Source organism: Cucurbita moschata, unplaced genomic scaffold (genome assembly GCF_002738365.1).
Source record: "Cucurbita moschata cultivar Rifu unplaced genomic scaffold, Cmos_1.0 Cmo_Scf00022, whole genome shotgun sequence".
NCBI lineage: Eukaryota > Viridiplantae > Streptophyta > Magnoliopsida > Cucurbitales > Cucurbitaceae > Cucurbita > Cucurbita moschata.
In genome coordinates this window covers 3,278,919-3,290,424 of record NW_019268538.1, presented here as the reverse complement: position 1 = coordinate 3,290,424, position 11,506 = coordinate 3,278,919, and the positions used below count along the sequence as shown (strand labels likewise).

The following is an 11,506-nucleotide window of genomic DNA, read 5'->3' as shown; positions in this document are numbered from 1 at the left end:
TTTAATTAAAATATTACAATAAGACATTGTGTCTTTCAACATGTAATTTTTTTTTAAACCTCTAAACTTTTGATGAATGATATGTATACTAATTGAGGAGTTAATTTTAGAATAATTTAATGAATAAAATATTAATTTTAAATAGTTTGATTAAAAAAAAAAAAGAAGTTATTAATGGAGAAGCTACCTATTTATAAAAGGCCCAAATTTACGAAGGAGGTCCAAATGTTTGCTAAGTGACAAATGGATCACAAAAAAGCCCAATAGCAGCAACGGCCCACTTCAACATTCACCAAAACGGTGTCGTTTCCAACATTCAAATCGTTATCCGCTTCAAACCTCCGTCCCCGTCGGAACTGCTGCTACTTGCCGCTAAGACTTGGGTCTGGAAAATCTCCATTTCAATGGCTTCAACCTTCACTTTTCTTCAGTTTCCCCTCATTCTATCTCCTCGTCCTAATATTCCATGTCTAAGACCTCAATTTCGCCGCCAATATCTTCCCACCATTCGAATTCTCCGACCCTCAGTAGTTCCTTCCGCCATCGGGCCGGACGGAAAGTTCTATCCGAACCCGGCCGACGACGACCCTCCGGAAGCTCCGGAAGATGCCGGCCATGGAGTTTCGAAGTTTCAACAGATATACCGCCAAGCTGCTCGTGCGAAAAAGATTCAGGAGGAGGATTTCAAGAAGCATCAGTCTACTTATCTGTCGGCCATTGCTGACGTCGAGGATGCTCCCGATAATGCTGAATATTTGAACTCGGAGAGCTCTGGAGATGATTTGTTCGGTGAAATTGACAAAGCTATTGCTATGAAGCGGAAGGAATTCGTGAAGCAGGGACTTCTCAAGCCTAACCCAAAGAAAGAAAAGGCGATTGATAAAGATATTCTTGAGGGCATTGATGAGTTGGAGACCGAGGAGGTCGTGGACTTGGAGGAAATTAACGAGCTCCAGGGGCTTACGGAGATTTCGGAGGACGAGAATGAGGACAAGGACGAGGATGAAGAGGGGCCGGGGAATTTGGATGACGATGCAAGGGAATTACATGGTTCGGATGAACTATCTTCTTTTAATTCTTTTGATGTGGATTTTGATAGCTATGGAAAAGTTAAGACTAGAATTGTGGAACCCAAGTTCAAAATGACTTTAGCTGAGCTCTTGGATGAAAGTAAGGTCGTTCCAGTTTCTGTTTTTGGCAATTTAGAGATAGAAATAACTGGCATTCAACATGACTCAAGAATGGTTAACGCGGGTGACTTGTTTGTATGTTGTGTTGGGAGGGAAACTGATGGGCATTTGTATTTAACTGAGGCGGATAAGAGGGGTGCAGTGGCTGTGGTGGCTAGCAAGGAGATAGATATAGAAGAAACTTTGGGCTGTAAAGCTTTAGTTATGGTGGAGGATACTAATTCAGTTCTTCCTGCATTGGCTGCTTCTTTTTACATGAACCCGTCAAAGAATATGGCTGTGATAGGAGTAACAGGGACAGATGGTAAAACCAGCACTTCCTTCTTGATAAAGGGGATGTATGAGGCAATGGGGTTGAGAACTGGGTTGTTAGGTACAGTGGCCTATTATTTACATGGGGACAATAAGTTGGAGGCGCCAAGTACAACCCCGGATGCTATTTTGGTCCAAAACTTAATGGCGAAGATGCTTCATAATGGAACTGAAGCGGTTGTAATGGAGGTTTCAACCGCTGAACTTGCTCGTGGCAGATGTGATGAAGTTGACTTTGATATAGCGGTTTTCACAAATTTGACTCCGGAGTCAAATTTGGATTTTCAAGGGTCTGAAGAGGAGTATAGGGATGCCAAAGCCAAGCTATTTAGAAGGATGGTGGATCCAGATCGACATCGAAAAGTTGTTAACATTGACGATCCGAATGCACCATTCTTCATAGGTCAAGGAAATCCAGACGTGCCGGTTGTTACCTTTGCCATGGAAAACAAAAATGCTGCTGTCCATCCCCTGAAGTATGAATTGTCACTATTTGAGACACAGGTTTTGGTTCACACTCCCCAGGGCATATTGGAGATATCATCAGGGTTGCTTGGAAAGCATAACATATACAATATTCTTGCAGCAGTGTCAGTAGGGATTGCAGTGGGAGCACCATTAGAGGATATTGTTAGAGGTATTGAAGAGGTTGATGCTGTTCCAGGGAGATTTGAACTGATTGATGAAGAGCAGGCATTTGGTGTAATTGTTGATCATGCTCATACTCCAGATGGCCTGTCCCGACTGCTTGATTCTGTGAGGGAGCTTGGGCCCAGGAGGATTATCACTGGTATATTTCCTAGTTCCTAATTTACCTTCACATATCTTGTGAGGAACTGTGTCTAGTAGCGCTAGATTTCTCAACTTACAATTAACTAGAGTTCCTTTCCTTCTGTTTTCTTTGCAAAAGGCTTGATCTAAAGACAATCATCTCCCATATAGTATGACAATGTAAATTTTTTTTTTCACTCTTACTGCATTTATCATAGAAGCAGCCAGGTCTTACTTTATTTATCTATTTTTTATTTTTTACCTGAAGTTCACATTCTTTCCCATTATTCTACCTCTGAATTGTTATAGCCTCAGGAAATAATCGTGGAATATGTTTCTTTTTGGACTAAAATTCTCTTATTTGGTTTGTGAAGTTTTTGGATGCTGTGGCGAGCATGACAGGGGGAAAAGACCCATGATGACAAAGATTGCAACCGATAAAAGTGACATTACAATTCTGACATCTGATAATCCAAGGAATGAAGATCCATGTATGTTAACTTTCTACTTCAGTAGTTACCAAGAGTCACCTTTACCTACATAATGCTTGTAGAGATGCATGCGCAATCAAGTAAAGAATATCATGGTCGCGTGCAGTTGTCATGACTTCTTCCTGATAATTTGCATCCATAGAAAATGTTTGATGGTCCTATACTGACAAAAATTTCTCATTTGATCAGTGGACATTTTGGATGATATGTTAGCTGGTATAGGCTGGACTATGCAGGATTACTTGAAGCATGGAGAAAATGATTACTATCCGCCTCTTCCAAATGGTCATAGGATTTTCTTGCATGATATTAGACGTGTGGCTGTACGTGCTGGTGTTGCAATGGGTGAGGAAGGCGACGTGGTTGTAAGTTACCATACCCCCTTCCCTTTTTGTATGGAGGTCTTATGTCTGAATTTTAGTGGTGACTGAAAAACATTCAGTGAGCCAAACGACAGTTGCAGACTTCATATAAAATTTCACAAATTTCTCAACATAAATGTATTATTCTCACAAAAGACGAGAGCAAAAAGGGTGGAGGAGTTAACCTCCCAACTAGCCAATAGGATTGCAAAAAACTGTCCAATTGTCTTGTATATTAAAAAAAGAATCATTACCAAAGGATTTCAAGAGATTGCCTCACCTAGACGTCCAAAAATGGCTTTATTGAAAATCTCTGCTGTAGTGAATGATTCTGCTAAAATGCATTAACTTACAGATAAAAAAAGGCTTAAGATTCTTAAGAAATAAATGATTCTTCGCTGATAGATTCTTACCTTTATATTTAAAGGGGAGTGTGTACATGATGGCACATTACTTCAGTGAGAAAAAGAAGACCTGGAAAAGAAATTATGGATAAAAGGGGATTTGGTTGTAGGATGAATATATTATCTAATTGCTTTCATAATTATGGGATTCAAAGATAAGGTACTGACAACTTAAAATTGAGTCCCCTTTTGTAATTTCTTTTATTTATGAGCTGTAATGAGTTTGTGGCCTGATAGTTAATTCCGTTTGAGCATTATGTGATATCATTTTTATCATTTACCGCTTGTTATATAGGTGGTTGCTGGCAAGGGCCATGAAACATATCAAATTGAAGGTGATAAAAAAGACTTTTTTGATGATAGAGAAGAATGCAGAGAAGCATTGCAATATGTTGATGAACTTCACCAAGCTGGAATTGACACAAGTGAATTTCCATGGCGGTAAGTCGAGCGAATCTTAAACTCATATTAGTCGAATGTTTTCTGGAACTCCTCATTTAGTGGTTAGTTGTGCTTCATTACTTGCAAATAATTGAGTGATCTGTTTCCCGTGCTCATAACTGCTTGCTATTAGTGCTAACTAACAAGCAGCCATCACAATCTGTTTAAGTTCTTCGTCTCCTCAATACTAAGGAGCATATACCTGACTAAAAGAAGAGTAAAAGGGGCTTCTCATTCGAGAACAATAAAATGCAGATACTAGTCATTTTGTTTTTGATCATGTTATTTTGTTTGTTTTCTATCGTGTTACAGGTTACCAGAGAGTCATTGATACAAGGTTCAATAAAGGAATGAAAATTCTGGACGCTAGCCTCGGATCAAAAATGCTACTGGTGGAGTATTGAATTGCTATTGCAAATATATATTCAATTGATTTATCTACAAGGAGCAGTTTAAGGGCCGTTGCATTTGGTTGGTCAGATTGAGGGAATAATTACTCCATATGTTTTTGCTGTTGCTCTGGTCGTCGGTTGGATAAGCAGCAACGGTATGAACAATTCTGTGCAATCAAATTTATCATAGCTGTGAGAAAAAATATCTGGTGTCAACTGCTACATTGGTCTTACTGTTTGTGGTTCTAGTATAAGAAAAAAGCTGACACAGTTTGCTAGTAAAATGAAGAACAAGTAGAAGATTGTATACATGATAATTAACCACATAACATTTTGAAATTAGACGAGAAATGATGTAGGTACATATAGACTCTCGAATCTTCGAAACTCTGTTTGCTGGGTAGAATATCATTTAGCTACAGGAAATGAGCTTGAACAAATGTTATGTACTCATAATGATTATGTTCCGGCAAACATTGTTGAGGATTGTTGGGATAGGAGTTCCCCGTCGACTAATTAAGGGGTTGATGATAGGTTTATAAGTAAGGAATGCATCTCCACTGGCATGAGCCATTTTAGGGAAACAAAAAACAAAGTCACGAGAGCTTATGCTCAAAGTGGATAATATCATATCATTGTAGAGGTTCGTGATTTGATTGCTATCGACTTGTCGGCATTATGCTCGCTACCCACCTCCATTATTCTCTTTGGGGCTTTGTCCACCTCAAAGCTAGCCAGCTTCACACAACTTTTTAGTTTGCAACTCGGGGCTTGAACCTTTCAAATCTTTCAGCATCATGAGGATTAGTTTATCTTCTTAACTGGATCATTTCATACATGACACTGAATAACTTGTTCAATTGTTCCATGTTCAGATGCGTGCCCGAGTTGGAGATGGAAGCGAAGAATCCGAATCAGTGCTCGTAATCAACTGTTATCTGTGTGTGTAGGTCGTTAGGTCATTGCCTTCAGAATTTTGAATGTGTGATAGAGGGTACTTTTGTAAATTTAGAAGGATGGATAGTTGCACCGACGTTTGCCTTGCCATAACCACATGGCTGGTCTGACGGCAGGAACACACCCTGTCCTTCATGTCGAGGAACTTTCAGCAAGTTTTGGTTAATTTGCTTCTGAGGTCAAATTCCTTAAATTTCCACCAAGTTTCCTATATTTGCCAAACGGGCCACTTTTATTCTCTTAATTACACTACCCTCACATACAACTGCTATACTGTTTTGCAGGTTGGTCCTTCAATTTTGTTTCCTTTTTAATATAAAATCAAAAAGAGATCTCTATTTAAATTCAGGTTTTTTTTTATTTTTATTTTTAATTTTTAATTCTCACATTTGACCTATGTTTGTGCATTCACAAGTTTATGAAAATTGAGGATTCTATGTTAATAGCATGAAAATACTAACAAAATTATTCATTTTTATGGTTAAAATATAATTTAAATTAAATACGTCCACATGAATAGCATTAGCATCCTCTCTCGAGATTGTAAATTTAAATTTTTATATTTAGCATTTATTGTAAGAAATCTATTTAAATAAATAGTTAAAAAAAAAAGTTGATTTTGAACTCAAAGTATTAATTTATTAGGGGAGAAGTTCAAATTTTAACTCATATTTCCTGCACTAAAAATCTATTTTTGGTCATAAATATTCTTGCTTTAATCCTCTAGAACTAAAAAAAAAAAAATACTAATTATAGATTTTTTTTCCTAGTAATTAGTGAAAAATACACAATGGGCAGTGAAGTGAAATTATTAGAAAGTGGAGGTCCTTATCTGCAAAGAAAACATTGATAAAGACGATTATTGTCTAATTATGTCGTTAAAAAGGTTCCCGCCGTTTCCAATGGTAGTTCGAACGGAAACCCCGTTTACTTCAAAAAAACCCAGTAATAGTTCAAACAGAAGCACGAGCAAAGATTCATACACGACATTAATTTTGTCCTCATTTCACATCTACATGTCCAGTTCTTCATTTTTCTTTAATCCATTGGATCCATGATGCTCTTTATTTTATGATGCATTGTCTGCTTTAAATCATTAATCTAGTGTTGCTTTGATTTCTACGTTTTCCCCCATTTTTATATCCAATCCTGAGCTCTGTTGCTGTTTTGGGTGTACTCGAAACAGAGCGAAGCCACCCATTTGTTTTTTTCTCCTTTCTGGGGTTTCGAGATTTCTGATGCAGAGAAAGAAGAAGACCCATCACTGTTTTTGAACTTCTTTTTTGCTGAGAACATCAGAATCAATGGATTTACAGAAGCATTTTCATGGTGGGTTTTCCTTATTCTCTCTGGTTTTGCTGCTGATTTTTCCTTCTTACGTGTTGGGTGGGGATATTGTTCATCATGACGATTTGTCTCCCAAAAAGCCTGGCTGTGAGAACGACTTCATTCTGGTAATATATCCAAGGCCTGTTTCTTGTTTCGGCTTCATAATTTTACTGGGTTTTCTGGAAATTTGTTAACATTTTGATTGGGTTTCACCAATTAGGTTAAAGTTCAAACTTGGATCGATGGCATAGAAGCCAGTGAATTTGTGGGTGTTGGAGCTAGATTTGGTGCTACCATCGTTTCAAAGGAGAAAAATGCAAACCAAACACGCCTTGTTCTTGCAAATCCCCGTGATTGTTGCAGTGTGCCAAAGGACAAGGTTCTTCATTTTGTGATTATAATGTTCTTCCTTCCTCTAGTGGCATGAACATTGAAAATTTATGCACATTATTTAATCATGCAAGCAACCTGTTATTTGTTAGCTTTCTGGAGATATAATCATGGTTGATCGAGGTCACTGCAAATTTACTACAAAAGCAAATATTGCTGAAGCTGCTGGTGCTTCAGCTATACTGATAGTTAATAACCAAAAGGGTAAGTGATGATATTTAATATGAAGATCTAGTGCATCATGTTTAATCTATTTGATGTGTTTTTAACGTGCTTCTGGACTTTTCAGACCTTTACAAGATGGTTTGTGATCCTGATGAGACTGATCTAGATATACATATACCTGCTGTCATGCTCCCTCACGATGCTGGTACAAGCTTGGAGAAGATGCTAATCAGTAATTCTTCAGGTAAGCTTTCTCCTTACTTTCTGCTTTCATAGAAAACACTAATTTTACTCACAATTGGTTGTCATTTCATTAACTAATATTTATTGTTAAGTGATCGTTTACGGGATATATGTACTTTGGTGAGATACCACATCGGTTGGGGAGGAGAATGAAGCATTTTTTATAAAGGTGTGGAAACTTATCCCTAGTAGAAGCGTTTTAAAAACCTTGAGGGGAAGCCCGAAAGGGAAAACCCAAAGAGGACAATATCCGCTAGCAGTGGGCTTGACTGTTACAAATGATATAGAGCTAGACACCGGGCGATGTGCTAGCGAGGAAGCTGAGCCTCGAAGGGGGATGGACACGAGACAGTGTACCAACAAGGACGCTGGGCTCCCAAAGGGGGTGGATTGAGGGGTCCAACATCGATTGGAGAAGGGAACGAGTGTTAGCGAGGATGCTGGGCCCCGAAGGGAGGGGAGGGGGGTGGATTGTGAGATACCACATCGATTGGGGGGAGAACGAGATATTCTTTACAAAGGTGTGCAAACCTCTCCCTAGTAGACGCGTTTTAAAAATTTTGAGAGTAAGCCCAAAAGGGAAAATCCAAAGAGGACAATATTTGCTAATGATGGGCTTAGGCTATGGACTCCGTGTCTATTGGAGCTTATTTTTACTTTCCATTTGAATGAGCAAATCAGTTTTTTTGTCCCTTAAAATGTTTTTGGACCCTGCAGTGTCTGTTCAGCTATACTCACCACAACGACCACCAGTTGACATAGCTGAAGTATTCTTATGGTTGATGGCTGTCGGTACAATCTTGTGTTCATCATTTTGGTCTGCCTGGAGTGCTAGAGAAGCAGCTATTGAGCAGGACAAGCTACTAAAGGTAGCCCAACTAGTCTCTGGCGACTTCTAGCAACCTTTTCCTCATCGTTCATTTAGGTGTCGTTCTTCGAATTGTAAATGTATACTTGATGAATTACAATTTCTTGTAGGATGGTGCAGATGATATTCAAAATGCTGATGAAATGGACAGCCCTGGTGTTGTATATATCAACATGGCATCGGCAGTCCTGTTTGTCATCGTTGCGTCGTGCTTTTTGATTTTGCTTTACAAACTCATGTCGTACTGGTTCATCGAGCTTTTAGTAGTCCTTTTCTGCATAGGAGGCGCAGAGGTATGCCACAAAGGTCTTAATAATCAGACATTCAATAAACATAACAATGTTCTTGTTTTGCAAAAGTCGATGGCGTGCAACTTCCCATCAGATACTCAAACATCGTCCATTAACATTATATCTTGCTCGATCTACAGGGCTTGCAAACTTGTTTGGTTGCGGTATTGTCGAGGTAAAAATTGATCGTGCTCTTGCTGCATTTGACACTTGTAAATTCTTAGCAGATACATGTGCAAATAGATCAATTTAGGTGCTGATATCAATCTTAGTAATTTTGTATGATCAGGCTTTCTTCCTTATACTATATGGTCATGCAGATGCTTTAAGGAAATTGGAGAACCATACATCAAAGTGCCATTCTTTGGAGCTGTTTCATACCTCAGTATGGCGGTTTCTCCATTCTGCGTAGCATTTGCTGTCGTTTGGGCTATCTATCGGAGTGCGCCGTTTGCCTGGATTGGTCAAGACATACTTGTAAGATAATTGTGTCAGCAAGATCCTTTTCTCTATTATATGAAAATTAAGATCCCTAATAATGTAAGAAGCTGAATTCTTGTTTTAATGCTTTGTTAACCAGGGAATTGCACTGATAATTACAGTTCTTCAAATAGTTCGTATACCGAATCTCAAGGTAGCGACTTCGAACTATGTTCTATGTAGATGTATCTGAAGAACATGATGGTCCTTTTCTAGCAGTTAATTGTTGGGTTTGAGTGTTTTCAAGGTTGGAACAGTGCTTCTCAGTTGTGCCTTCCTCTATGATATCTTTTGGGTCTTTGTTTCTAAGAAGTTGTTCAAGGAAAGTGTGATGATTGTGGTAAGTACACTGTCATAGACTAGAAGAACAACAGTTCTGAACTACTTGACTGAGTTGCTGCCATTGAAAATCCTTAACAGGTAGCTCGTGGCGACAAAAGCGGAGAGGACGGCATCCCGATGCTGCTAAAGATCCCACGCATGTTCGATCCGTGGGGTGGTTATAGCATCATTGGATTTGGTGACATTCTTTTACCTGGACTTATAGTAGCGTTTTCTCTCAGGTTTAAGCTTTGTTGCCTTCATCACATCCCCATACTTCATAATTGTTAGTGAAAACCTCTGCATAACAAAGGCTTGGGATATCCTTACAGGCATGACTGGTTGGCTAATAAGACCCTCCGGGCTGGTTACTTCTTACCAGCAATGCTTGCTTATGGATCAGGTAATGAAGGGAAGGAATGATGTCTTGATGTCTTGATGTCTTGATGTTTGGTTCATGTTTTGAAAGGTTTCTTGAAACTTTTGTCAGGTCTTCTGATTACCTATGTAGCTTTGAACCTGATGGACGGCCACGGCCAGCCCGCCCTGCTTTATATCGTCCCGTTTACTCTCGGTAAATAACTTTATACTCCCGACATCATTATTAACACAATGTTCATGTTTTCATAGAAACATCTTAGGTATCAACGAGTAAACAAAACCCGTCACTATGATTAATCGAGACCAAAACACGTGTTGATGTAGGAACCCTTTTGATACTGGGGAAGAAGAGAGGAGATTTGGGGATTTTATGGAGAAAAGGAGAACCAGAAAGGGTGTGTCCTCATGCTCATCTTCTCATCAATGAAGATTAAAATGAAGACACTGTTCATGTAGTGTTCATAACATACATACATATATATATATACACATATATGTATGTATGTATATATATATATATATATATATATATATATTAGGAATGTGATGAAGGAAGGCAGCCTGTGTAGAGTAAGCAAGAGCTGGTGTTGAAGGTCAGTTGCTTTACAAGTCTTCATAGTGATTACTTGTGGTTAAATCTGACGCCAACTTGGCTATGAACTTTTAATTTTTACGGTATGAAGTTTGAATTTAACATAGCCTTTATTATATGTATGTATGTATGTATGAATGTATGAATGCATGTATGTATGTATGTATAGGTCTGAGTTGGCACAAGTCCACATGGCAGTGAGGCATCCAATGACTCTGAGTTGTCAACCACTCACCATTTCTCTTTAGCTTTAACCATTATAAATAAAGGTTGGGCCCACATGGTGGGTAAGTTATATATCATCGATTAAAAAAATAAAGGAAAAAAAAAATAACAAAACGGCCAGTTGATCTCAGCCACACGATTTGGTCTTTTTTTTTTGTGGCTTTGATTTTCGTACCGTTTTCTATTTGCTAACGGAACAAAAAGCTGTACCATCACCCACCCGCTTTGGCTTTTTTTTCTTCTAAAATTACCTTTTTACCCTTCTCTCCATTTTTAGGATAATAATCCACCTTCACTTTTTTTTTTTTTATTTCTTCCAAATTTCTTTTTACTAATTTGTTGGAATATTGATTAATCATTGATCGTTACATCACAACTAATTTGATTTTTTTTAATTAAGCCTAATTTAGTTTATAAATTTCTTTGCCTACTATTTGTAAACCTATTTTCAAAATCAAAGTTAAAAATTTTTAACTAAAAAGAGGTAATTTTTAACATTTTAGGAATGAAATCTAATACAAAATACCCACTAGTAAAATATAATATATATTTAAACTTATTAATAATATATGATTTTTTTAAAAAAAGGAATGAGTTTATTTAATTATTTATTTTTCACTCAATGTTTTAATAAAGATTAGGTGGTTGAAGGATGATACTTGGGAGTATCACTGTTGAGGATAAGAACAGAAAGACCGACCAACCCAGAACCTGTCAAATCCATCTCCCTGTTCTAGAAAGATCGTAACAAATTACGTTTTTGCCCCTCCTCCTTTTCTAGAAAGATCCCAATAAATTACGTTTTTACCCCTCTTCTTTTCCATAATTTCTATGTAATTTTTTAAATGTTAAATTAACCCTTTTATTTTCTGTATTTTAATAATTTGATTCCAAAATAAATA

The 11,506-nt window shown here is 37.8% G+C and overlaps 2 protein-coding genes across 2 annotated transcripts; both read left to right on the top strand.

The window, feature by feature from the left end:
- Positions 1 to 343: 343 nt before the first annotated feature.
- LOC111459690 (UDP-N-acetylmuramoyl-L-alanyl-D-glutamate--2,6-diaminopimelate ligase MurE homolog, chloroplastic) lies at positions 344 to 5,533 on the top strand. Its single transcript, XM_023102706.1, has 6 exons — positions 344 to 2,292; positions 2,648 to 2,764; positions 2,954 to 3,129; positions 3,826 to 3,971; positions 4,284 to 4,518; positions 5,239 to 5,533. Exons 1-5 carry the CDS (start codon positions 405 to 407, stop codon positions 4,300 to 4,302), a joined length of 2,346 nt encoding a protein of 781 aa, XP_022958474.1. The 5' UTR covers positions 344 to 404; the 3' UTR covers positions 4,303 to 4,518; positions 5,239 to 5,533.
- A 724-nt stretch (positions 5,534 to 6,257) lies between these two features.
- On the top strand, positions 6,258 to 10,567 carry LOC111459329 (signal peptide peptidase-like 2). The gene is made up of 14 exons (XM_023102182.1): positions 6,258 to 6,774; positions 6,870 to 7,028; positions 7,132 to 7,243; positions 7,329 to 7,448; positions 8,165 to 8,316; positions 8,426 to 8,608; positions 8,746 to 8,780; positions 8,926 to 9,082; positions 9,186 to 9,239; positions 9,333 to 9,425; positions 9,506 to 9,648; positions 9,739 to 9,809; positions 9,897 to 9,980; positions 10,112 to 10,567. The coding sequence occupies exons 1-14, from the start codon at positions 6,625 to 6,627 to the stop codon at positions 10,219 to 10,221; spliced, it is 1,623 nt and encodes a 540-aa protein (XP_022957950.1). The 5' UTR covers positions 6,258 to 6,624; the 3' UTR covers positions 10,222 to 10,567.
- Positions 10,568 to 11,506: the final 939 nt, after the last annotated feature.

Coding starts and splice junctions, on each gene's coding strand:
- LOC111459690 (XM_023102706.1), top strand. CDS start 405: ATGGCTTCAACCTTCACTTTTCTTCAGTTTCCCCTCATTCTATCTCCT. Junction 2,293..2,647: donor GCCCAGGAGGATTATCACTG/GTATATTTCCTA, acceptor TGGTTTGTGAAG/TTTTTGGATGCTGTGGCGAG. Junction 2,765..2,953: donor TCCAAGGAATGAAGATCCAT/GTATGTTAACTT, acceptor TCATTTGATCAG/TGGACATTTTGGATGATATG.
- LOC111459329 (XM_023102182.1), top strand. CDS start 6,625: ATGGATTTACAGAAGCATTTTCATGGTGGGTTTTCCTTATTCTCTCTG. Junction 7,449..8,164: donor GCTAATCAGTAATTCTTCAG/GTAAGCTTTCTC, acceptor TGGACCCTGCAG/TGTCTGTTCAGCTATACTCA. Junction 9,649..9,738: donor ATAGTAGCGTTTTCTCTCAG/GTTTAAGCTTTG, acceptor ATATCCTTACAG/GCATGACTGGTTGGCTAATA.